General features: G+C 33.7%; 1 protein-coding gene across 2 annotated transcripts in view; it reads right to left on the reverse strand.

Moving 5' to 3' along the window:
- Positions 1–699: 699 nt before the first annotated feature.
- The window catches only part of Ogdh (oxoglutarate dehydrogenase Nc73EF), a 72,901-nt gene continuing 48,191 nt past the window's right edge, over positions 700–25,409 (reverse strand). For both annotated transcript variants that reach the window (XM_089099376.1, XM_089099375.1), the window contains 8 exons: positions 24,118–24,268; positions 16,371–16,498; positions 13,559–13,737; positions 9,021–9,143; positions 7,738–7,901; positions 5,783–5,930; positions 4,201–4,358; positions 700–1,467 (listed from right to left, as the gene is read on the reverse strand). In XM_089099376.1, coding sequence (XP_088955502.1) covers positions 1,368–1,467; positions 4,201–4,358; positions 5,783–5,930; positions 7,738–7,901; positions 9,021–9,143; positions 13,559–13,737; positions 16,371–16,498; positions 24,118–24,268 — 1,151 coding nt within the window. In that variant the 3' untranslated portion in view covers positions 700–1,367. The remainder of the gene's footprint in view (positions 1,468–4,200; positions 4,359–5,782; positions 5,931–7,737; positions 7,902–9,020; positions 9,144–13,558; positions 13,738–16,370; positions 16,499–24,117; positions 24,269–25,409) is intronic.

A 25,409-nucleotide genomic window follows, 5' to 3' on the forward strand; every position in this document is an offset into this window, starting at 1 on the left:
TACGTAAACGTAAACTATGATAGAATATCAAAGCATGTTTCACGTACCTTTTAAATCAATTGATGTTTTAGAGATTTAAACTATAAAAAAAAGAGAATAGAACACCATCTAAATTAAAGACCTCGGCCAATAGTAAATCCCACGAAGGAATATAATACACCCCTCCCAGGATTGTTTAAAATACATAGAATACAAATTTACTTAAAAATCCTATTTTCCTGGTAAAACATTTACCCCCCCCCCTGAAAAATGTCAGTAGATACCCATACACTAGGAGTTAATATAAGATTAACTAATGAAAGTCAATTTTAAGTGAGGTGTAAAAATACAACGATCCTTTAGAATCTTTTCCCATTAGTTTAAACAAACTGGCTGTATGAATCTTTGTTTACGGCCATTGGTAACTAAATTACACTATGAAACGCATATGATAAGCAGATCGAATTTAAGACTAACCATTTAAGGCCCGAATGCAGTCAATTCTATTTTGGACGATGGGTACGTACCCCCCCCCCCCGAAAAAACAACAAACATGCAATGCCGAACAACGTAAAGTTAGTATATGTCGCAATATTTAACATTTACTACTAAAAAAAGACCAAAAGACTAATATCAAAGAATCCGTCAGGATGGAGGGTTTCATTTGTAGACCAAACAGTAATTACTCAGGTATCAGTTTCCAAAAATGAAATTTAATGCAACAGTTCGCTTTTATTTATTACTTTTCAACAAATAAAATATATCGCCATTAATTCACAATTGAAAAACACGTCTCATTATTTGACGCTATACTGCCACCAAAGGTAAAGAAATTCATGTCACCACAAAACCATCTTTGTTGTTTTTACATTGCTCTAAACCAGTGTTAAAACCTCATTCTATAAGTAAAAAACGAGCAACCCAAAATAAATACAGGATCCCGTAACACGTTTAAAAATGGTTTTAGTTTAGAAATACATTTTAATGATAGCTAAGATACGAACACAGGGCTGCAAAACTTCCCAGGCACGTACACACAATATATATATATATATATATATATATATATATATATATATATATATATATATATATATATATATATATATATATATATATATATATTGAATACTATTTTTTGCTTGGCAAATGTCATTAGAAAATATTTTTAATTCTATCGTGGTTCTGTTGAGAAATAAATGGGGTATATTAAAACACTGAAAAGGAGGCAGTATAACGGAAAAAATAAAATCATTTTAACTCTGATGATAGAGGGTTATCCGAACAAACTGTAACCCAAAATCAAGATATAGCCAAATATACGAGGAAATATAATAACACTTTGTACAATCAATCTAACATACAACTGGGTATAGCTAGACAGTTAACTACAAAGCGATTGAGTCACTTAGCAGACTATTGACCTCTCGAATATGCTGATTTTTGCTACCTGTAGCAGGAGACGCAGCACTAGTTCGACCAACATATCTAGAAAAAAGAATAGCGTAGATAAGGACACTTTCATCAGTATTGTTAAATCCCAAAAATTATTTAACAAAAATAACCCCTTTGATTTCACGGTAAATTTACAAGATTACCGTGAGAAGTACCTATTCGCTAAAAGAGGTAAAAGAAATCTACCATAAAAATGGCACTCAATGAAGGGAAAACGGTCTTTCACTCCCAAAATACCTCTACGGCCATAACGTTGTGTACAAGCAATAAAAGAGCAGAGAATTGAATCGTATTATTGTGTCCGAAACCAATAGGTGCATCCCATACTTTCCTTAAAATTGTGCCTTAGCATTCTTCTGGCAGGGTTTCATCTATTAGGTATATTTGTAACAAAAGGCATTAAGTAAAGACCTAATGACCAGGTTTTCAAATAAAATTATTATTCGGAATTATTCAAATTCGGCGATAATGTTGATGGGTAAATGAATCTTTGAAATGCTTAATTGGCTTTAAGTTAAGAAGGTTTAATGGTTTCAGACGTCCTAGTATATGTGCTTCAAAATGAATTGTGTTTTTGATCTGAAAATTATTGAGCTGTTTATTTTGAATAATGTAATCAGTTTGAAAGGAGCCTTTAGATATTAAACATTTAATTCATTTTATCCTGTGTCTTATGTGTTTACACTAAGTACCTTCGAGATCACTACATTTCAAAGTTCAAACCCACTGCCTTCGAAGAGTTCCATCGGTCCTAAGCTAACACAAGCTGCAAGGATAGTGCTAAGGCTGCAAGCGACAGGTAACTATCTACAACATATATTAAATCTGTTAAATATTTCCTGAGTCGCATTTAATTCATAGGTGGTAGATGAAACAAGACATAGTCCGGATCAAGAACGAACTGAATATTTATGTGATATTACCAGTATTTTCACTGTAAACATTTTGATATTGTACGAAACCTACAAGAAGGCTTTAAATATAATCAATAATTCAACAGTTAATTTCCTCCGCACTTTTTTTTGATTAGTGATTCAATACCCATGGCACCCCCAGGACGTATACCCTACGCGAGTAGTTTATAGTTTTTGGCAAGGCATAGATGATGGATCAAAACATAGAGACGAAGTATTAAGAGTGCTACTCTGCGATCTACCTTCTTCCTACCAAAGGATACAAACGTGGATAATAATGCGGTTTAAAACAGATCCTTTTTGAATCACAGATTCAGGGCCGTATTCAGGGGTGGGGTGCGCAATTTCACGATTAACAGACAATTTCATAGTAGCCCAGGGTAAAAAAGATAGTTTTTTGGGCTGACTTTCTTTAACATTTCAAATAAAATTGTTGAGCTGTGTAGAAACTCATGGGAACCGACTCAAATATCAACTCCTAAAAGTTCTATTCGCCTGGATGTAATAGATATTTTCGTTTGATGCAAGTCCTAGGGGAGGGGTACAATAAATAGGGGACCTTTTTTCCAGTGGGTCTGATTCCACTGATATTCAAAAATGAGACAGACAACCCCCTTTTTCTCCGGTAACTGTCATTTCCTTGGCATTTAACTCAAATTCAAACCCAAAGAGGCCATAATAAGTTATTCAAATATTTATTTGAATAAACACAGAAAATATCGATTGGATCGAAACAATCAGTAGAGTAATAATCTCTGCAGAAAACTGAAGGTCATAATCGTAGATCGAGGATTTACTAAACTGTCAAAATGGGAAAGATTTGTACCATGCTTTAGCCTAAAATAAAACATGTGTATAAAACTCTCGTAGTTGAGAAACACAGAAGGCAATCTCTACTCTGCCTACCCTGTGAAATACTCAAAGTACGTCCCCATATTATGCCATTTCTTTCACTTACGTCCTTTACAGTGGTACAAAACCAAAAACAGAAGAAAAATAAGGTTGATTCAAGAATCGTTAGGCTGCTCGTAAATTTAGAATTTTTTTTCAATTTTGTTTCCCTTTTCGTACTACTACAATAGTTCAAACACTCGAAAAAACTGTTAAATAAAAATTTAGGTCAAATGTAGTTTTCATACCGATTAATAACGCTTGGCCTAATTTCCTAACAGTATTCAAACTTTGAAGACAAAATCACCAATAGGAACTGGAAAAGCCACACGTGTACTGAAGGTCTCTGGGTCCGAGACATTCCGTGCAAAGATACTGACTGCTCAGTGTAGCAATAGCTGGGGCCAGCCATGATTTAAAATGACAGTAGAAAGGGTGAATCTATGAAATTTATTTATTTGTTTTCTTCATTTTTATTTTTCTGTTTGGATTTTAGTCTTCAACTGGACATGATTTTTTAATACTTCAAAAAGAAAAAAATATTAGTTTTCCTAGCAGAGAGGCGGCATTTGTATTTCACAGAGCAGATTTTTTCCACTAAAAATAAATTCTACTTTGATGAAACTGAAGAGTTCAACGGCAGCAACAGAAGTTATATTTTTGATATTAGCAAGGCAAGTAAAAAAAAAAACAAAAAAAAACTGTATGAATGATATTTCTTCTGTAATTTCTTCCCCCTTTTTTTATAGAAAGGCTCACAGCGCAGTCAATAGTAGTTGTATGCCACTAATCTTGGCCGTTAGATTTACTACCGTACAGAACTATTAGAACTCCTCTTAATGCAGTTAAAATGACCTTCCGGGCACTGCTTCGAGCCTGTTCAACATGATAAAATAAAATACAATCTTTGCAATAAGCACTGACTTTGGAGATGAAAGTTTCTCCTTCGTAAGGAACTTACTTTATCCGTCTACTATCGTCTCCTAGCGCAGTTTCAACACGTGGTCGGACGAAGGACCAAGGGCCAAAATTCTTGTGCTCTTCTTGAACCCAAACCAACTCAGCATTACTGTATTTCTCACATTCCTCCTTTACAATGTCAAACGGGAACGGAGCAAGCTAAAGAAGAAAAACTTCAATAATCCCTCAAAATCTAATAATCTGTAATGAAAACTTACAACCTAATAACTACGTATAATAATAATGATGGAAAATTAAATTTGATTCATCAAGCCCTCTTACTCGCAAATTCGTCTGCAATGTAGGAAAAGTGACATCATTTATAATGTGAGAGACACACAGTTTTACACGATGAAAACACTTATTTTATTTAAAATTATTTCATAAAATTTATTTATTGATAAAATTTCTTCTCTTTTTATAAGATTTTATGGTAATTTAAACTGTTTTCGAGCTGCATCAGAATTTTCAGCCACACTTTCAAAAATAATGCGACAAACTAATGCCTAACCAATAGCCTCAAAGTTTTAAATAGAAAGAAGCATCTATCTAGAAAAAAAGAACACTGAAGAAATCAAAGTGCACACTGTAATCAATAAGTTAGCAATTTTACTACACTTTTTTGTACCAGAAATTGACTTTAATAAGCCACTATAATTCTTGTTCTTTATTAAAAAAAAAACAACAAAAAAACAACCAAGGAAAACAATCGGACAAAAGTTCTTGGGAGGGGGGGGTGGGGGGTACAACTACCCGTACTTCAAACCCTATTTCCATCGATTTCTTTTTTTCATTTAGGAGATAAATGAAGGGCTACGATTAGTTCTACTATCAGACAAATACTTCAGCAGCAACACTCAACTGGTGCATAATTTACTGATAAAATGTGTTACTCTGAACGATCGATAGATTTAATTTTATGTCTATCCTTTCTTACAAACTAAATTAGTTACGAGAACACAGCTTAATCATAAGACGGTCCAATTGTTACACGTCTTGTATTGAACGATTTGGGCTGAATTTTTTATAAGGGGCTCCTCAAGGCACTTTTTCGAGCTGCGTCAAATGGGCCAAAACAAAACAAAAAATCCTTTCCGCATGTATTATTTATTTAACCTGGCTCCAGAGAAATACCCCTTAAATTTGTTTATTCCTTCTTCGGAAAAAATGTTCCTAAATAAGTGTGGACGAGACAGTTTCCTTAAGTATTTCATTCAATTGCCAACTGCAATTAAATAACTAAGAGATTAAGTGGTGACTGAAATATTTAAGAACAAACCAACAAAGATAGATAGGGCCACTGAGAAATTTTATATACCAAGGCAGGTATTCCAGCTCAAAATTTCTTGATTTTTACAGTTACCCCCATACCTTTCTGTATTTCAGAAGATTGAAGCGTTTTTTTTCTTGTTGAATAAACTCATCCCCCTATACAAATGTGCTTCTCTCCGAGACAAAATTCCGTTCACCAGAACAAGGGGTATCCCTACAAAAACAAGATCTTCTCAACCAGTTTTTTTAACACTAAAAAACAGTGCTATACAATTTTTCCTTACACAGCTAATAAACAAAGAAAAACGAACCTGCTCAATCCGGCAGATGGCAACATCATTTTCTAGTCTTTTTTCTTCACGAGCTTTTCTCAGATCATAGTAAACCTTTCCTGAGCAAAGTAACAGGCGCTTCACATTTTCCGGGGATTGACAGGCAACTCCCTTTTCCTGTATAGCCCTTAGATAAATAGCACATTAACAGAAAGTAAAACCAAAAGAGTTCAATATTAATTACCAAGGTTAGTAAATTGAATAAAGGCATATGACATCACTTGCTTCAAAATCAAGTAACCAAACCAAAAAAAAACCCTCCATGTCTTTCTGTGCAAACTTTTAGTTACTAATAATTAATTGCAGAATTAAAAGCCCAAATAACGGCAAAAAATATTCATGGCTAAGATTCCCGGGACTTATGATTTACCCCCCCCCCTCAAAAAAACGAAAGAAAGGCAAGTACAATAAGTTACACAGTAGAGGTTACATTCGTTTAAACAGGCAAGAATTAAATCTTTGGAAATTTTTGGAAAATATAAATAAAAAATCATGATTTTAGTGGGGAGGGAAACTTCACTGTGTATGTGCCAGCACTGTGCCATATGTTGCCACATAAGTCGCATAGAGCTTATTACAAACCGGATCCCCATAATGAGCACTTTGCAGGGGATTTTTACATAAAAACAAACTTTTCAGAAGGCAAAATGAAGATCTAAACGGTTTATTTTTTTTTTTTTTTAAATGGGTTTTGCTGACAAAACAAACGATTGAAACGTAACTGTATACTATTTATAAGGAAATTCCCTAAAAAAAGAAAAAAGGCGAGTGCGATAACTTAATATGAGAAACTGTTGAGGGAGAAGAGGTTCATGTCTACGTGCCAGAATCATGCTATATTTTGCCATGCAAAACCGCATAGAGCTTATTACAAATCGGATGCCACTATTAGAACTATTCTTGCAGCCAATTTTTATATAAAACGAATATTTCAGAAGACAAAACGAATATCTCCACGTTTTAAGTTTTTTTTTCTTTCTTGATTTTGGTGTAAAAGAATACGATTGAAACATAATTGTGTACTATTTTCACAGAAATTCCCTAAAAATCAGAAGTTCAGATTAACCCAGCATTATAAACACTTTCGGCAACAGAATAACACCATTTTCACTAGAAGCCGATATTTTGCTTAAAAACACATTCTCCGTACTCAAACACAGTAACAAACAAAACAAAGCCCAACAGTTTCTGCACCACACAGTTCTTATAATCAAGAAGACTAATGTGTCTTTTTTGTCTATTTTTTTCTATTATAAATAATAAAATACACAGAAACACCATATAGTAGTATGAGAATAATGCTCTACCGCTCGTGGTACAAGTGTTATGGGTATTCTTAACACTTATTTCTTCAAACTGGTGGATATGGCTGTTTACCTTCATAACGTATTTCAATTATCCCCACGTATTATTCATTATACCCGTTACTAAATATCCAGCACAATGCGTTGCCGTTTAATTTATACAATAATGATGTGGGACATTTATATCAGCTTTTTTTTAGAGTTTCTAAAGAGTTTGTCGCTCTTTTTCTCAACAGCTAGGAATAAAGAGGTCCCCATAGCAATTACCCTTAGAAATAGCAACATCAATTTTCCATTCCCTTAAATTGGTATTTTAGGACAAAATTGTTCCCTCTTGAAGGGAACAAATGGTAGAGGGACTTAGCTACGAGCTAGGCCACCCACTCCAAACCAGTTTGATTAGGCTACTGCACAGCAGCGTCAGTAAGTCCAAACCTAAAGAGCCTAAGATAAGATTCCGTTGAGAGACTACAATGATATTCATAAACACATCTGTGTCTATGATTTTGCTTTAGAAAGGGGGTAAGGCAAATTTGTTGAAGAGGGGGTCCTAGCCATTAGCCTATAAAAATTCAAAAAATAAGTTAAAAGTTAGATATATTTAGAGCAGATTTGAATGAGTAAGTTTACCTCTGGAACTCGGTCCCTTCAAGCATTTCGTCAAATGACGATTTTGCATCTGGATGTCTTAACAACGATTTCGGTGTCATAACAACTAAAGGCTTTCTGAAAGGCAGCGCAATCTGACGCCTTAAAGCGTGAAAATAGTTAGCAGGCGTTGTGCAATTTATAACCTACAAAAACATTAAACATTGTTAGGTACGAAGATAACCAAAAAAGAAAGAAAAATAGAAACAAAATTTTACTAAAAAAATCTATGCCACATTATCGTCTTTGGTTGGAATTACAGAAAGCGGAAAGGTTAACAGCAATTTCGTTTGAATTTGAGATGCAAAAATGTGTGTGTGTGTGTGTGAGAAAGAAAGAGAGAGAGAAGAAAGAGAGAGAGAGAAAGAGAGAGAGAGATAGATAGAGAGAGAGAGAGAGAGAGAGAGAGAGAGAGAGAGAAAAAGAGAGAGCGAGAGAGAGAGAACTATCTTGATGTATTTTCTTACTAATTATTTAATTATTTCCCAAAGAGTAAGGGGCGCAAAATTATATTTAAAAAAGGAATATGGCGACAAAAAAGTCAAGTTCTGCATTAAGTATTCCCTGATGCAATGCACCATGTTTAGGACAGAAAACAAAAATAAAAGATGATAATTCAAACAAAGTGTTCAGGTTAGGTGAAGAGAAAGAATACATTTTGAGAATGTACTAAACCATGATAAGGCTGTTGTAAATGATTAGAAAATATTGAAAATTTTCTCGGCAAAGTAAATGAAGCCTTGTTTTACGAGGAGGAGTTAGAGACAGTAGTAAAAGGATTGAAAAATAATGTCCTCAAGTGCTAATATCATATCAAATGACTTTCTGATATGTGGTGTTTACGAAGGGAGATAAAACACCGATAATTATAAATGTAATTTTTAATTCCCATTTCATACCTAGATTAACAATTGCGAAGCATCTGAATCATCACGTCTCCTTAGTCTTCAGCTTTATAGATTATAAACAGGCGCGTGATTCATCTGATAGAAAAGGTTCAACTGAGGTCCTATTCTTGGATGTTAAACCAGCGAAATGGACAAAAATCATTAATGCAAGGTATGAGAATAATATTGCTGCAGTCAAAGTAGGATGCGAGATTAGTAGTTTTAATGGGCGAGGAATCAGGGGTTAAGCAGGCTTGTGTCCTATCCCTGTTATTATGGATTATTTTGACAGTGATTATTTTGAATTATTTGTGACGATATATTTCAGCAGTTTATATATGCTCTTCAAGTGTTTTAAAAGAACAATTAAATACTTACAATCATGTTAATATCGTGTAATTGACGGATCGCAAATTCACTTGTCAACGGAGGGAAGTAAGATTCATCTTCGGAGCACAGTTGAAGGAATCTTTCTGGATGGGCACTGGAGTGCTCAGGACCCTAAAAGAGAAAACTGAAATTAAATTAAATTAAAAACTGAATTAAATTAAATTATCAATTCATTAACGACACCTCTCGACCCCAAAAAACCTTGCGTCAGCCCTGCAGCAGTCGGGCCGAACCCTGGGTCATGTATCTCCAGGCAAAGATCAACTCATGGGCCCAGGCCAGGACAACAACAGACGTTAACAATCCCTCCCAAAGTTAAGATAAAATTCGCAGAACGGGTCATTCTAATAAATATATAGAACTGGTTGTATATTATGAACTTAAAATTTCAGAAATTAATATTGTTCCCGGTGGAGGTTGTTATAATCTTATATATTTTTTACACTTAAAAGTAATTGTATCGATCTAATACTTGATGAATCCAGCAGAAACCTTCACCACTGATGCTTGTGCCAGATGGATTATACACAAGAAGTAGTTCACATAGCTGTCAACACCCATGAAGGACAGCACAGTACAGTGCAAAAAGATGTTAATTTGAACGGAATTAAAAACTAGAACAGCTTATCAATCTATTGATATAATTTCGTTTTTAAATCATTTTACTTTCCCTTAGACAGATTAAGATGTATACGGTACCCTTTTCTGGAAATATGCTAAATACATATGGCATTAATGACAGTTTTGCAGGCGAGATTCCGGTGAGAATATCACACCCTTAAATAACGTAAATGGTGGTGATGAGGCCTGTAAAACATAAACTCCCAGCCCTATTTGAAAAAAAAAAGAATCAGAAACTTTTTATTACACATTATGCCAACCGATCGAGGGTGCAAGTTTAAGGAGGTAATCTCAGTTTGACAAACAATGTCATATAATAGCATTACAAGGATGAAACTCTTCAATTTCGCTCCAAGGTGCGATTCAAGGTTTAAGGTAATACCTTTTATAAGTTCCACAACACATTTATGAACATAGAGCCTTGAAACCAATATTAGAATGATGAAAGCCGCGGTAGTGATGATGGTGAGGTATGACTGAAACCTGGCTTATCCAAAGGTAGAGGAAGATAAAATAAAAGAGTTATCAAAAGGAATTGTCTGAGGAAAGTATGAGTCGACGAGTGGATATGATCACATATCTAATAATAAGCTATAAGAAAAATGTGGCTCAATCTCACTTTCAACGGCTATAGGGAAAGATAGGTTAAAGATGGCTCGGCCACGTTTTACGGATGTCAGATTGCAAAGACTGTGCTTTTTGGCCACCAATTAAGGGGCTAACGAAAAGCAAGTCACCCCCGAACAAAAAAACCTGCGCAGCTGTGTTGGCCTCAGGCGGCTTGGTGCTCCAATGAGTTGTCAGTAGCGGTAGTGTAGATATAATACCTGGAATAATTAAAACTTGAGTCTATATTTGAATTTGTATTTAGAGTTAATAACAATATCTTTACAATAAGCTTTAAGCTAACACGAATATGTCAATATTGGAAGCAAAAATGAATCAAATAATGCAAGGACCTACAAAAAATATATTAAAAAAAAAAAATTAAAATGACAATTACTTTTTTATGGTCAAAACAATAAGATTCATGGAAAATTCCATAAAGTAAAAGCAATGGTTAAAATTACGACGTGAAATTCTCTTGGAATAGAGTCTACATGCATTTTCTTTAGTTCGTCTAGCATGGCCTGTTGCCAAGATATCGTAGTAGGAAGAAAGAATGGGCTGGTTAAAGATGGACTGTAGGCATTTTGACCCACTTTTACATCGTCTTATTTCTAAGTAAGTCAAATGAAGCTGATTTAGCACATTTTCATATCAAGTAAAGGACTAAATATCAATATCAAGCAACCAAATCAATCAAATCAATCTCTCTGTTGCCAAAATCTAATTCTCCTGAAGTAAAACTCAACTGGGATTCTTTCTAGTTAGTTTAGAATTATATTTAAGCTAAGTTGTCTTGGTACGGAGGGAATATATGACGATAAAATTCGGAATCTAGGTATTTCAATTTGAGGTCCATGGTAAGTTTATGTCGTCTTATTCCCAAGGAGGTCAGATGCAGCTTATTTAGAAAATCTTAATAAACATAAAGGAAGAACTTAGAAGAATATTTGTAAGATAAAAAAGAGAGAGGAAAGATATATATATATCCCGGAACTCGGCACGTGGCAGGCTTCTATATATTCATCCTCATTGTCGCTTGTCTTCTAACCGCAGACAATGTAAGACAATTTGTTGTCTTTCCATACTGCGGTCTTTTCAAAGATGTTTGATTATTAAAGCAAGCCCGATTTCTAACAATGATATCTGCTAAGCTTCAAACTTTTTTTTTAAGGTTTTTGAATTGTTGTAAATAATCCCTCGTTAAAATATAAACAAATATTTTTCCAATTATCAGTTTTCTACTCTTTACGCAATTTAATGTCTTTTCGTACTGCAGTCTGTTCAAAATATTTGATTATTGAAGCTAGTCTACATTCTAACAGCGATATGTACTAAGCTTCTAACTTTTGGTTTTCTTTTTTAAGGTTTTTGAATCTTTGTAATCCCTTGTCAAAATATCGAATCATCATTTGTAATAATTGAAAATTTTCGTTTTTTGAGCCTTCCTACTGACATTATATAACTGGTTGCGTTTAAAAAGGTTTTCTTTTTTAAGGTCTTGAATTGTTGTAATCCCTTGCTGAAACATTTAAAAGTATTTCTGCCATTAACAGTTTTTTGCTCTTTAAGAAATTAAACGTCTTTTCATACTGCTGTCTGTTCAAAAGTATCTGATTATTGAAGCTATTCCGATTTCTCATGACGATATGCACTAAGCTTGAAACTTTTGGTTTTCATTTTTAGTGCTTTGAATTGTTGTAATTCTTGTCAAAATATCGAATCATCATTTGTAAGAATTGCAAATTTTCATTTTTTGGGCCTTCCTACTAACATTATATAACTGGTTGCGTTCAAACTTGTAAGCTTAATCACGTAGCGAGTGGATTTATCTAAGAAAAAAAAAACTAATTTTAAAATCTTCAGGTATTTTTCGAGTTTGAATTATAACATTGAAATTATTGCTCGGGCACTTTTGCAGTTTACACAATAATTTTAGATTCTGAACTGAACTTGAAAATTTTTTCAACTTTTTTTTTCATGTCTTAAAAAAGACATTGCTTATACTTATAAGAAGGAAGATCGGTAATGATGTTTTTCTAACAACGATATCCACTAAGTTTCAAACTTTTGGTTTTCTTATTTAAGGTTTTTGAATTGTTGTATCCCTTGTTAAAATATATACAAACATTTTTACAATTACAAGTTTTCTGCTCTTTCCGCAGTTTAATGTCTTTCTTACTGAGGCTATTCAAAGATATTTGATTATTACCGCAAGTTTGATTTCTAACAGCAATTTCTACTAAGCTTCAAACTTTTTGTTTTGTTTAATTACAAAACTATCAGGCATTTTTCTAGTTTGAATAAAACATTAAAATTATTACTTAGGCACCATAAATATTTTTGCAGTTTACATAATAACCTTAGCAATTCTGAATTGAACTTAAATTTTTTCAAACTTTTTTCATGTCTTAAAGACAATGCTTATACTTATAAGAAAGGAAAACGGTAATAATGTTTTTCTAGCAACGATTTCTACTAACCTTCAAAATTTTGATTTTCTTCTTCAAGGTTTTTGAATTGTTGAAATCCCTTTTTAAAATATATACAAATATTTTTGCAATTATCAGTCTTTTTGCTATTTAAGTAATTTATTATAAACTTCTCCATACACGAAAATCTTCAATTTTTCCACATAAGTGCGACAAATGTGACAACGTCATTTCAATACTCATGTATATAAAAATCACGTCACTCACATATCTTTTTTTTCCAAATTTAAGGCTCTAAACGAATTTTCTCAAGCTTCTGACCTATAAAGATCGTTTTTTAGGCCAGAATATATCTGAATGCCAATTTTCCCGAAAAAATAAAGAGCCGTTTTCGAGAAAAAATACATATTTACATACATACACAATTATTGCTCGTTTATAAAGATAGTATATATATCACAGTTCATATAATTATCCAGCAAGTTTACCGCAGATGATTTCTGGCTCTTCATTCTCGGTGCGAACAAAAAGCTCCTCCCACTTATTTCTGCACTTATTGTCCACTTATTGGTGAGCCGGCCAAGTGGTTTTGTCAGTACTTGTTCCGTAGGTGATTATTCTTTGTCTACCCGTGAAAAGATATAATGCCGCTTATGTTTATACCGGTTTATACATTCTCTGGAGCAATCGCCCCTCGGTCCGGGTTTTTATAATGGGTGAGATAGGGAAAGATCATACTGCTAATTATATAAACTGTGTAATTATATAAACTAAGTATATATATATATATATATATATATATATATATATATATATATATATATATATATATATATATATATATATATATAGAGAAACATAACCTACCATTCCTTCCATGCCATGGGGAAGCAAAAGGACAATGCCAGATTGTCTAACCCATTTGGATTGACCGGACGCAATAAACTGGTCAATGATAGTCTGAGCAGTATTGTGAAAGTCCCCAAATTGAGCCTCCCAGCAAACCAGAGCATTTGGGTTTGTCATTGAATAGCCAAGCTCAAAGCCTAGAAAACAGCCAAGTTCAATAACATTATATCTCCAATAGTAAAATAACTCTAACAAATTCTCAGTAACAGTTTACTCTTAATACAGTAGAAAACACCATATTTATTCTGGTGGTATTCCCATGACAATATGGTCATGATATACTCAGGGAATTAATAGTGTCATGAATTAATAAACAAAACATGTTTTAAAAGATGCCAATCTCTCTAAAAAAAAAATAAAAAAAAATTCTTGTAGATGTACATTCGAATGTTATTAGGTGAAGTGTTCACATAATCCTAAAAAATGAAGGTGCTAAACTGTGCAAATACTTATAAAGTACGAAAAAAGCAATCCCATAAGCTTCGCAGTAAAATAGACCTAGTCATCTAGAAATACCGTATGGGAAAATAGTCTCAGAGGAGGAAGAAGGGTGTAACCCTTGCCTTGGATGTAATGATAGACCGGGAGCTGTAGAGACAACCTTCACTGGCCAATAAAGTCGCTTGATAAACAAGAAGTTAGAACAGATACAGGAATTGCATGATCGTGTTTTTGCGACTTAATTTCCGTTCAGATGGTCTAAGCCTCCAAGAAAAGACTTTTGAGCATAGGGTCGATTAACAACTGGCAATATTCAGCTAAAAAAGCATCTTGGATAAATTTGAAGAGCTGATAATATTCAGAACGAAATCTTTGCATTTTATATTAAGAAAAAAAAGGCTGAGTAGCGCATTGCGAGCCATTTGGAAAACTATTTCGAGCTAAGAAGATTAATACACAGTCCCAAATCTAATTGGTTCTTATTTTTTTTTCATTTGTCTCTGATCACAAGCAACAACAACCACTCGAAGGATATAACAAAACTGCTCACTCTTGGAAGTTTCAGTCTCCAAATCCAATGGCGTAGCAGGGACCTTTCTCTATGGCTCAAGGCACGATTTTTCGATACCTTGGTCATCACTATCTCAATCAACTCACGTAAAACCTGGATACTGAAGGTGGATGACTAGTGTTGACTCGCAACATCTGTTTTAAATGCCTACATCGAATCTCCAGAATCGACTGCCTTGATAGAATCTCTAATTTGGAACTCCTCGAGCACCTAAAAATCCGACAAACAATTTCCACGACGATCCAGCTCCACCAAAGTTGATGGCTCAGTCACTTCCAACACACGAGTCAGTCCCGCCTCCCGAAAATCATCGTCGAAGGCTGTATCCAAGGTTCTTGTCCTCGTATAAAGAAAGAAAAACGAGCAAAAATGGGGTTTTTATAGGCCAAATGAAGATACTGAAAAAACAAAGCGAATATTTCGAGAGGACAAACGCCTCTCTTCTTCAGCACGAATGTGATGTCAGGCCAATGTGGTTTAAGAAATTATCTTGTCCTCGTGGTCGCCCCCCAAAGAGGTGGAAGAGTAGTTCGCACCTCACTAACTCTCGGACCTTCTTCATTTAGCAGAGGACCAAGACGCATACAAAGGACACATCCATGCCATTGCGAAGAAAGAAGCCCCTAACTGACCTTCAAGGACGGAACTTAAGTCAATAATTAAAGTGTCGAAAATTCGTTTTAATCTAAGGAACCAGCAGGGTTGTTTTATTTCATTTTATTTATTCATAATAATCCTGACTTAGATCCATTCTTAGCGCAACATCAATTTAACAAAACGACACTATATCGTCTTTCAAAAAGGTTTTTCAACTTATGTCAAATAATTCAAAATAAAAATTTGGTCATTTTGTAAGCTTATTAAATAATTATCGTGCATAATACTCTTTCCACAATTAGAACACTTTATTAATGACTTAGAAAGAGTATTGATATTTATGAGTAATTCATTTCAAATTGAGGGACAGATCTAAAAGCCTTTTATAAGAGAAAATACATATACCGTACATGTTAACATTCCCAAATATGCTGCCACCATAGCACTGAAACAAAAGTTAAATCCAGTGGAATACAAGGTCCCATGACTTTCCATAAATAAAAATACATATATTAATCGCCCTGATGTTTCCAAATATGCTGACATTCCTACATTGAAGGAATAAGTTAAATATGGTGGTATGCAAGGTCCCATGGCAGCAGTAATAAAACATTTCTTAAGTACTTCAAAATATCAAAATTAGCTAATCAACAAGATATATATCGTGCTATAGATAAAAAGAGGTCCAGGCCCAAGGGCGATGGGCTTCAAAAGACACACAAAAAGAGCACTTTAGGACCCTATTTTTCCATTGGTTTCGGGGAAGTCCGCTACGGCAATCTTAGGTGAAGATGAGAGGGGTGGACAGAGGGACTACTATCGGTATACATGAGCTATAGCAGAGTTCTATTTAAAATTTAGGGGGAAACAGAACAGCCTTCCATAAGTTTAAATACGCATATCGACCATTGTAACGCTTCTAAACATACTGAAATACTCATTTTAAAAGATCAAATAAAATCCAGAAATACGCAAGGTCTGATGACTTTTCTTCAGTAAAAAAAAAACAAAAAAAAACGTAAACCAATCATTTTGAAATTTTCAAGCGTGCTGAAACCCCTATATTAAAAGAATAAGCAGAATCCCGTGGACAGCAAGGTCTAATGGCAGTAATAATGAAAAATTGCCCGAATATGTCGAAATATTTGAGACAGTACTTACCAAGGACAGCAAATTCAGAGAGGGAACTGTTACAAACGGTGTATGGTGCTTGATCTGGATACAAATTACAAAGTGGGTTCCAAATTGACTTGTCTACTGTCTGATGGTGGAGAATGTGGTGTCGGTGACTGAAATGATTTCATTACGTCAAAATACGAATACCCTTACATGATGAAACTATAAAACATGGTAGTTGAATTCCCTTACATGAGGAAACTATAAAACATGGTAGTTGAATGAATTCAAATTTACATGAATACCCTTATTTACAACATATACCCTTATTTACATGAATACCCAAATTTACAACGAATACCCTTACATGATGAAACTATAAAACATGGTAGTTGAATTCCCTAACATAATGAAACTATAAAACCTGGTAGTTGAATGAATTCAAATTTACATGAATACCCTTATTTACAACATATACCCTTATTTACATGAATACCCAAATTTACAACAAATACCCTTACATGATGAAACTATAAAACATGGTAGTTGAATTCAAATTTATTGGAGTTATTAGCTACCGAAATTAAGTCAGGATTATTTTCATCTTGGCAAATCTATGACTAGTTCTCGCAACCCTGTACATACCTCGTTTTTGGTGCATCTTAAAGTCAGAACGAAAGTGGCTTACGATGGCCTTTTTTTTTCTTGCGGTCAGGAAGAGTCTAGTCAAATGTCGTTGTTAGGGACTGGCCAATCCTTAAATCTAATTTCATAAATATAAAAAAACACACACAAACACACAAAGGGCACTATAAAAAAAGCTCAGGTCAAAATACGTATCTGAATAAAAAAAAAAAAAAAAAAAAAAAAAAAAAATTGTACAAGAAAAATGAAGCCCTAAAGGCAAAATTTTATCACGAGATTATTTTTTTTCTTTTTTTTTTAGTTAAATGCGAAATTCACGTACAAATGATATACAAGTACCGGAATCTATAAATCAAAACCGAAATTAACTAATCAATAAATAGAAAGCATTGTTTTAACGTCAAAAGAAGATATTTTGGTACAAGAAAAGGTCTTGAGTTACAAAATAAGTCGTCTTGAACAAATGCTATACAAGATATACAAGTGATATACAAGTACAAATGATACTAAGTAATTGAAAAATTAAGCACAATAGGCCGCTTTGTATCCTCTCTGTTGAAAATTTTGAAGATTCATGATCTTAGGATCACCTTTAAATGATCTTATCTTGCGTCTACGGTCCTAGCAGGTTTTCTATATACGATAATACAAACAAACCAGGCTTTATCGTATGAGAATCGATAAATAAAATGAATTTTAGCTATGTTTGGCCTATTGACATTATTTTGAATTAGTTAATAAGAATTGTTGAATTATGGTTTAACCCTACTTAGTTATAGTAGCTTATCATAAATACGTCGTTATGTATGATAAGTTATTAAAACTCATTGCTCTTTACGCTGAAGTTCAACATGACATTCAGAAGGTACTGACCTGTTGTTTTCAAAGACAATGTTAATTAGAAACTAGTTCTTTTGGTCTGATTTAGAACCCAATATTTAAAATTACATGCGTTTAAATGATTAAATTTATTCTTCGGGCAGAGTACTAAAAAAAAAAAAAAAAAAAAAAAAAATGTCTTTCTTCGTTAAAACACAAGTTTACCGTAAATAACAGGAGAAGCTTTGGGGAGGGGTGGGGGTGGGAATTACTCTAGTTAATACAATATTTATCAACATGTTTATGCATAGTCGTTTCAGGAGCGAAATGATGGAAATTTACTCCTTTAGCAATTTCTACTTTGTCAGATATATGCTTCCGAATTCATTTTTCATTGCATTTTCCTTTGTTTTCGATAGCTACCCGACATAAACTAATTCAGTTATATATTTTCAAAACGCGCAGAAACTTCGCCCACTTAGTCATTTTGGAAAACAAAGCAACTAATTAAACGGTTTGTAAGTTTAGTATCCTCTTTAAGTTTCAATCTAATCCTCAACTGCCCTGTTTGTATTCAATTTACCAATAACGAGACTCTTTAGCTGAACATTATTTCAAGGCATGATTTGGGACAGAAAAAAACCTCAATTTTGGTCAAAAATACTCATAAATTCTATACTACTATCAAATTCTATACTTTTACTGAAACATGGTTAATGAATAATAATTCTGGACTATTGGATATTTCAAATTATAATATGTATGTTAAGAACCGTACTCACCATCAGCATGGAGGACTTGCCCTGTATATTAGAACTGATTTGAATGTGAAGGTTAGGGATGATTTGTCTGTTAATAAAGAGATGATTTTTGAGTGTTTTGTTACGGAGGTTGATAAGAATGGTGACCCATTTTTTATTGCTGTTTGTTACCGCCCCCTTCAGCTAGTGTAGATTGTTTTTTAGAATTATTAGAGCAACAAATGGACCTTCTAACTCGTAAGAACATGCCGCGTTTTGTGTGTGGAGATTTTAACATTGATTTGAAATTGTTAGCATCCAATTTAAAAGCCCGGAATTTTTTGAATTTAATGTTAGGTTATGGGATGCATCCTGCTGTAAATATTTGTACTAGAGTGACGGAGTCATCTTCATCTCTAATTGATAATGTATTTTTGAATGTTCCCCATGATTCGTCGAGTGTTGTGTTAAATGATATTTCGGATCACTTTGGTTTGGCTATATTAGTTCCGGGTATATTTAAGAATATTAATATTAATTGTGGTGCTCGTCCTAAGCCTAAGAAATTATTAGTTGATTCAAATACTATTTCAAGATTTAAGCTTAGGATAGAACAGTTAGACTTTAAATTTTTACAAGAGGAATTAGATTTAAATTTGAAGTTTGACCTTTGGTATGGTAAGATTAAGGATACGTTTTTGGAATGTTGTGAAGTGTCAGGAATACAGAAGAGAAGGGTGTCTCCGAATAAACCTTGGATTACGAAGAGTTTGTTACAGTCAATTAATAGAAGACGTTTTTTATATAAGTTGTCAACAAGGAGCAATGATCCTCATGACAATGTAATATATAGAGTTTATAATAGTAGGTTAAATGCTGCACTCCGACTGGCTAAGGTAGAATATTATAAGGTTAAATTTAAAAAACTTGAGGGTAACCCGAGTAAGACTTGGACATTGATTAAGTCGGTGACTTGCCCTGGTAGCGTCTTGATCCGCCCAGATAATATAGGAATGAATAATAATGTTGCAGATGAGATGTGTAATCACTTCGCTACTATTGGGCAGCGTGTGTCATCATCGGTGCCAGTATTTGATCAAGATGGAGATTTTCGGCAATTCCTACCTGAAGATTGTGATGTGTCTGCGTACCTTAAGTCTGTAACTATTGATGCATTATTTGATATTACAAATAATAATGAAAAATGGTGCATCAGGAGGCGATTTTATTTTGTCGAAGGTTTTGAAGTCGATTTTACCTGTTATATCTAGTCATTTTTTAGGACTGATAAATAATTGTTTAAAAGCTGGAATATTTCCCGATTGTCTAAAGTGCGCGAATATTATCCCGATATTTAAAGGAGGGGATAAGAATTGTTTTAGTGATTATAGACCGATTTCTTTACTGCCATTTATTTCTAGAGTGTTTGAAAAGTTGATTCATAGTAGGATCGTAAGTTTTTTCGAGAAAAGACAATTTTTTAGTTCTAGTCAGTTCGGGTTTAGGAGTCATCATTCTACAGAGCATGGAGTTTTATTTTTAACAACTTTTATTAATGATGCTTTAGACAAGGGTCTGAAGATAGCTTCGATATTTTTGGATATTACTAAAGCATTTGACTGTGTTGATCATGATGTACTAGTTCAAAAGCTATATAGTAGTGGTATACGTGGTGATTTTTTTAATGAGATAGTTAGTTTTCTTAGTGGAAGGACTCAGTGTGTCGTGATGGATGGAGTTATATCTAAAATTGAATATATTTCGAATGGAGTACCCCAGGGTTCCGTTTTGGGCCCTTTGTTGTTTTTTGTTTATATTAATGACCTTTGTAGAGCTTCAAGTAATGTGTCTTGTTCTTTCGACCTTGATACTCACGGTACTAAAGGAATTCTGCCATCTTTTGCTGATGATGCCCATTTCACTGTAGCTGCTAGAACTGAAAATGAGCTGATGGCTATATTGAAACAAGGTATTTCTTCAATTGAAAAGTGGATGCGAGTAAATAAATTGAAACTGAAGCACAATAAGTCGAATTTTTTGATTTATGGTAGAGTTACTGGACATTATCCATGGATTAATAGTATAGAAGTAGGGCACCATACTATTGTAAGATCTACTAGTACTAGATACCTTGGTGTTATAATTGATGAAAGCCTTAGTTTTAAAGACCATATTGCATCTGTTAACAGCAAATTGTCTCGTAATATTGGTATCATGCGTAAACTTAGGTATCTTTTTCCGTGTGAAATTCTGAGAATGTTGTATTTTTCTATGGTTCACCCATATCTCATTTACTGTTGTATGGTTTGGTCGAAAACATTCGTAACTCACCTCCATCCGCTCTGCGTAACACAGAATATGGCAATTAGAGTTCTTTATGGTAATCAAATTGACCTACCTGTATCGGTGAGGCATCTTTACCGCGAGTATAAAATTCTACCGTTAGCAGGAATATGTGTATTCTATAATGCTCTGTTTATGTTTAAATATTTAGCTTCGGAGTTACCATCATGTTTTTCAGGAATGTTTAGTCTTGCGTCTACTATTCACGTTCATTTGACACGATCTTCTCAGTTGGTGCGAAGACCAGCTATAGTCACGTCTAGGTCTAGGTTTTCAATTCGCTATGCTGTTCCTTTAGTTTGGGAGAGTTTGCCAGAGGATTTGAGGAATGTTGGGGGTTTGCAGGATTTTCGTAAGTCGCTAAAGAACCATTGTTTTGATGTGTATATTTTGAATGGATTATTCCACGCCACTTAAGTTTTGTTTTTGAGGAGGGTTTAGTTGCAGCTGAATATGATTATAATTATTATATTTTTGTTGGATATTGTTTGGAGGTTTGGAGGTTCGTTGGTTCTCGGGTCCGGTAAGTTGAGCTCTAATTATGTTTTTTTTTTTTTTTTTTTTTTTTTTTTTTTTTTTTTTTTTTTTTTTTCCTTTTTTTTCTCTCTTTTTTTTTGGTTTCTTGGTTTTTTTTTATTTATTAGGAGGGTTTTCTCCCGCACAAGCATTGCTTCTGGGAATCGATGGTGTATATATATTTTTTTTTAAATAAACCTATTGTTACTTACTTAATCAAATAAAAGAAAGAAAGAAGTTAAATTTAAAACATATAATTAAACTAAACATAAGAGGAGTGGCCGTCCCCTAAAACCCCCGGTTAAGAATGGTCATAATGCTTCAAGAGTGAAAGTGTGTCCTTGGTTTACAAAGTAAAACTTTTATTTCAAATTCTCGTATTTTAAAAAGCAAAGCAAAAAAAAAAAAAAAAAAAAAAAAAAAAAAAAAAAAAACTGCTAATACCAACTGGCTATAATCAAATTTTCCATTTCCATGGAAACATAGAAATTTGGTCGTCCCAAAAATTTAAGGAAAATAGGAACATTTCAGGTGGGCGCAAAGAGGGAGGCTTTGAATGGATTGGGAGTAGTACTAGTAGTTTTAAGTTCCAGGGCACCTTCCTCACCCAAAGAGAGATACATTTACCTTTCCCTTAAAAATCAGTGTGCAGCTATGTAATACTGCACATAAATGAATGCATTTCCAAAGAATCAACACATTCAAATTAACTATTGTCGATAAAAATCCGTTAACTCATATCGACGATCTATGTTTGGGGCACGGACGCAATGCGAAGCCCTGTAGCTGTATGTTCTCAAAAACTGGGAGGTTGTATACAATGATTTTGATAGTTTTAACTCATAAGCATCCCATAATTTTCAGCCGTTACTGTTTTGGCCCTGTATAGGCCAAATTATGGTTTCGGGTACAAAATGAACGAAAATTGAACCTTACTGTGCTACGATCTCTTTTGCCTCTTAAGAACGACCATAAAACTTAAAATTTACACTTAAATGAGCCCTCTATCAATAATCTATGGCCACTGGCTCGATGAAAAAAAAACAAACACACACACAAGTAAATCCCTGGACAAATACCATTCTAAGACAAATACCAAGTTTAACATTTCTGCAGATAGGGAGACTATGGTCTAGGGTTATCAGACATGTTCAACTTACTTACGCAATTTTCATCAAGATCACAGCACTTTTTGGTGGTGTCTTTATCCCCTACCCCTTTTCAAAATCATGTACATTTGTTTATTCGAATAATTTTTCATAGGTAAATATAAAAGTAGAATTGTTTACATTCTACTTACAAGCATTTGGATCGATACAGATTTTATCTACATTTAAAAGCCATATTGAACCAATACAGATTTTATACAACAAAGCCCTAAGAATCCGGAAACGTTTTATTCCGTCACATATTCCACTTACAAATAAGTCTTGTACAGTATCTTTATATACTTATCTAGATATATTTTCAGTTTCTCAACAACTTACTTTTGGAGCAGGCCTTTTCAAATTTAATTATGACATTAAGAAATTACCGCTATATTACCTCAATCAAAGTTTATTCTCCCAATCACAAGATTTACATAATTACAACACTCGACAAAAAAAGAGTATCTACATTGCCAAGTATAGTATTGAGAGATCTAAATTTGCTCTGTTCGTGTCGATAGCCCGGTGCTGGGATGCTCACAAGGATCTTATTGATAAATTTACTTCTATCCAATTAATAAAAAGGAATCTTAAATCTCGTCTAGTTCAAAATTATCTTAAATTTTGCATCTATTTAATAATATGACGTTATTTGTGTGCTTTGTTGCTCTGGTTGAATGTGGACCTCTCGGCTATCTTCTAGTATTAATTTATATTTAATAATATTGAAATTTTTAATGTTTTTTTATGAATCGTAGGCTAGCTGCTACTTTCATATTATTGTTGCGCTATTGTATCTTTGTAGTAGTGTTATTTGTTATTTTATCGTTGTCTATGCCTATAGTTTCGAGCTTGTCTCACCATGGGCCAGTGTCAAATATATACATATATATGTGAATATTAAAATGATTGAGCTTGAACTTGAACTACATATTTGTAATCAGTAAAATCAGCAAATTTATCTGATATTTATATTGCTATGAGAATTCTATTCTAAAGGTTTAGCTAACTAAAGACAAGGGTTATAGCCCCCCCCCCTCTATTCGCTCATCCATCACATCATAATACCTATAAAAAAACTGCAAGATTAAAGTTCAGTTTACATGCCAACTGTATTTCACTAAGAAGTAACACATTTCAGAATATTTTTACACAAGGACATTACCATCGTTTGCTAGTTAAATGTACACGTCCAAAAATTTTCAATGAGGAAGATTTTTATCTGATTTTCCTCAAAATTTATTTCGCTTCTCTTTTTCTGTTGCTCTACATTGCATTGTTGTTGAACATTGAATAATTAGACAGAGAAAATTAGCAACAACGACCTAAACCAAGTTCATTTAAACAGACCTAAAGCGGAGAGAAACAAATGCGTTTTAAAAACGTACATACTATAAGTTTTTACAAACATTTAAAAAAGACTCAGATTGTTTTAAACACCACACTCTCAACCCACTGAGAGTGAGCTCACCTCACTCTCTGCCTTCTACATCCCACGTGAAGATTTTGAAATATGGCTTCTATGTAAATTCTATAGGATAAATAAGCAAAATGCTTAGAAATAATAAAAAGTGGATTTACCTGAAAGTTCCTCTTTCGACGTCTTGGCCGCTAAGTCGCACATGTATCCCTTCACGAAGAAGAGAACCAAAAGCCATTGCTTCAGCTAACGCCCAGTCAACACTTCGATGCTCAACCATGTCCATTCTAGATCTCAAGATACGCTCGATACCTACCAAATAGTAGTTTAGTTTTGGGTTTTTAAGGCGTTGAAACAACCTTCCAAGCTATTTGTCCTATGTTTCTTGCACCGCGCAAGAAATTAAAAATCAGACATTTTAACTGCCATTATATTGTACCCAATTTTGCCATTTCAAATACAAAATTTTTGTTTCCATTGTTTTCTTTCACCATGAACTTTTTTTCAATATCAAATAAACGTCGACACTTTTCAATGCCATATCATTCAACTAAATAAAAACTGTAATTAAACAAAAACAATTTTTGATTTTCCTTAAAGATATTCCTTATATCTGAGCAAAATACTCAGATTTTCTATCCTTACCCTGACACGAGCACCTAGACTTAAACCCAATTTTGCCACTATGATAACTAAAGTGTGTAGTGGCATAGGCAAGAACAGGCTTTGAGAGAGTCACATTCTCTCCACCACTAACTAGAATTACAAAACAATATTTATACTTTACATTTTAAGATATGACTATGAAACGCCCTTGACCATATTAACTAGAGAAAAAAATAGATCAAAAATTCCGTTCGGGTAACTTCAAACCTCCAGGTCCGCAAAAAATCATCTTCTAGGCTCAAAATTGGCGATCATATCCATTCCTGAAAGGTTCATTCACCTAGCTAACAGCTTGCTCAGATAAGAAAAAGCCAGGTTGTTTATGTATTTCATGTACTAGGACAAATTTTGTGCTATGTGAGTGTAGCTTTTTCAGATATGGATATATAATTAAATGAGGGAATAAAAAACCGACCTGAAGTCAACATGGCTTCTAAAGAATACAAAAACTCTGTTTGATTTTGAAAATTACGACCTAAAAATAAATTTAAAATTCATTTTTGTAAGATTGGCGTTCAAGCTTTAACTGCTGATTCTAAACTTACATTTCTTAGAACACAGCTTTAATTTTTTTTTATATTGATTACTATTGGATAAGTTCCAAAAGTGAAAGAGTGGACACGTGGGACCCCCCCCCCAATGAATTTATAAATGTGAAGACAGTTGGCGGTTGACCTTCGCGTTACTCTTTTATGGTGCTTAGCAAAAAATATTAATTTCCATAAAACCAGTTTTCAAGTAAACTGTAATAGCTAGTCTTTGTTTTCAATGTGTTTGATGGTTAGAA

The sequence above is a fragment of the Artemia sp. Qi Xiang Cuo genome, chromosome 13 (genome assembly GCF_049724085.1).
Source record: "Artemia sp. Qi Xiang Cuo chromosome 13, ASM4972408v1, whole genome shotgun sequence".
NCBI classification, from domain to species: domain Eukaryota; kingdom Metazoa; phylum Arthropoda; class Branchiopoda; order Anostraca; family Artemiidae; genus Artemia; species Artemia sp. Qi Xiang Cuo.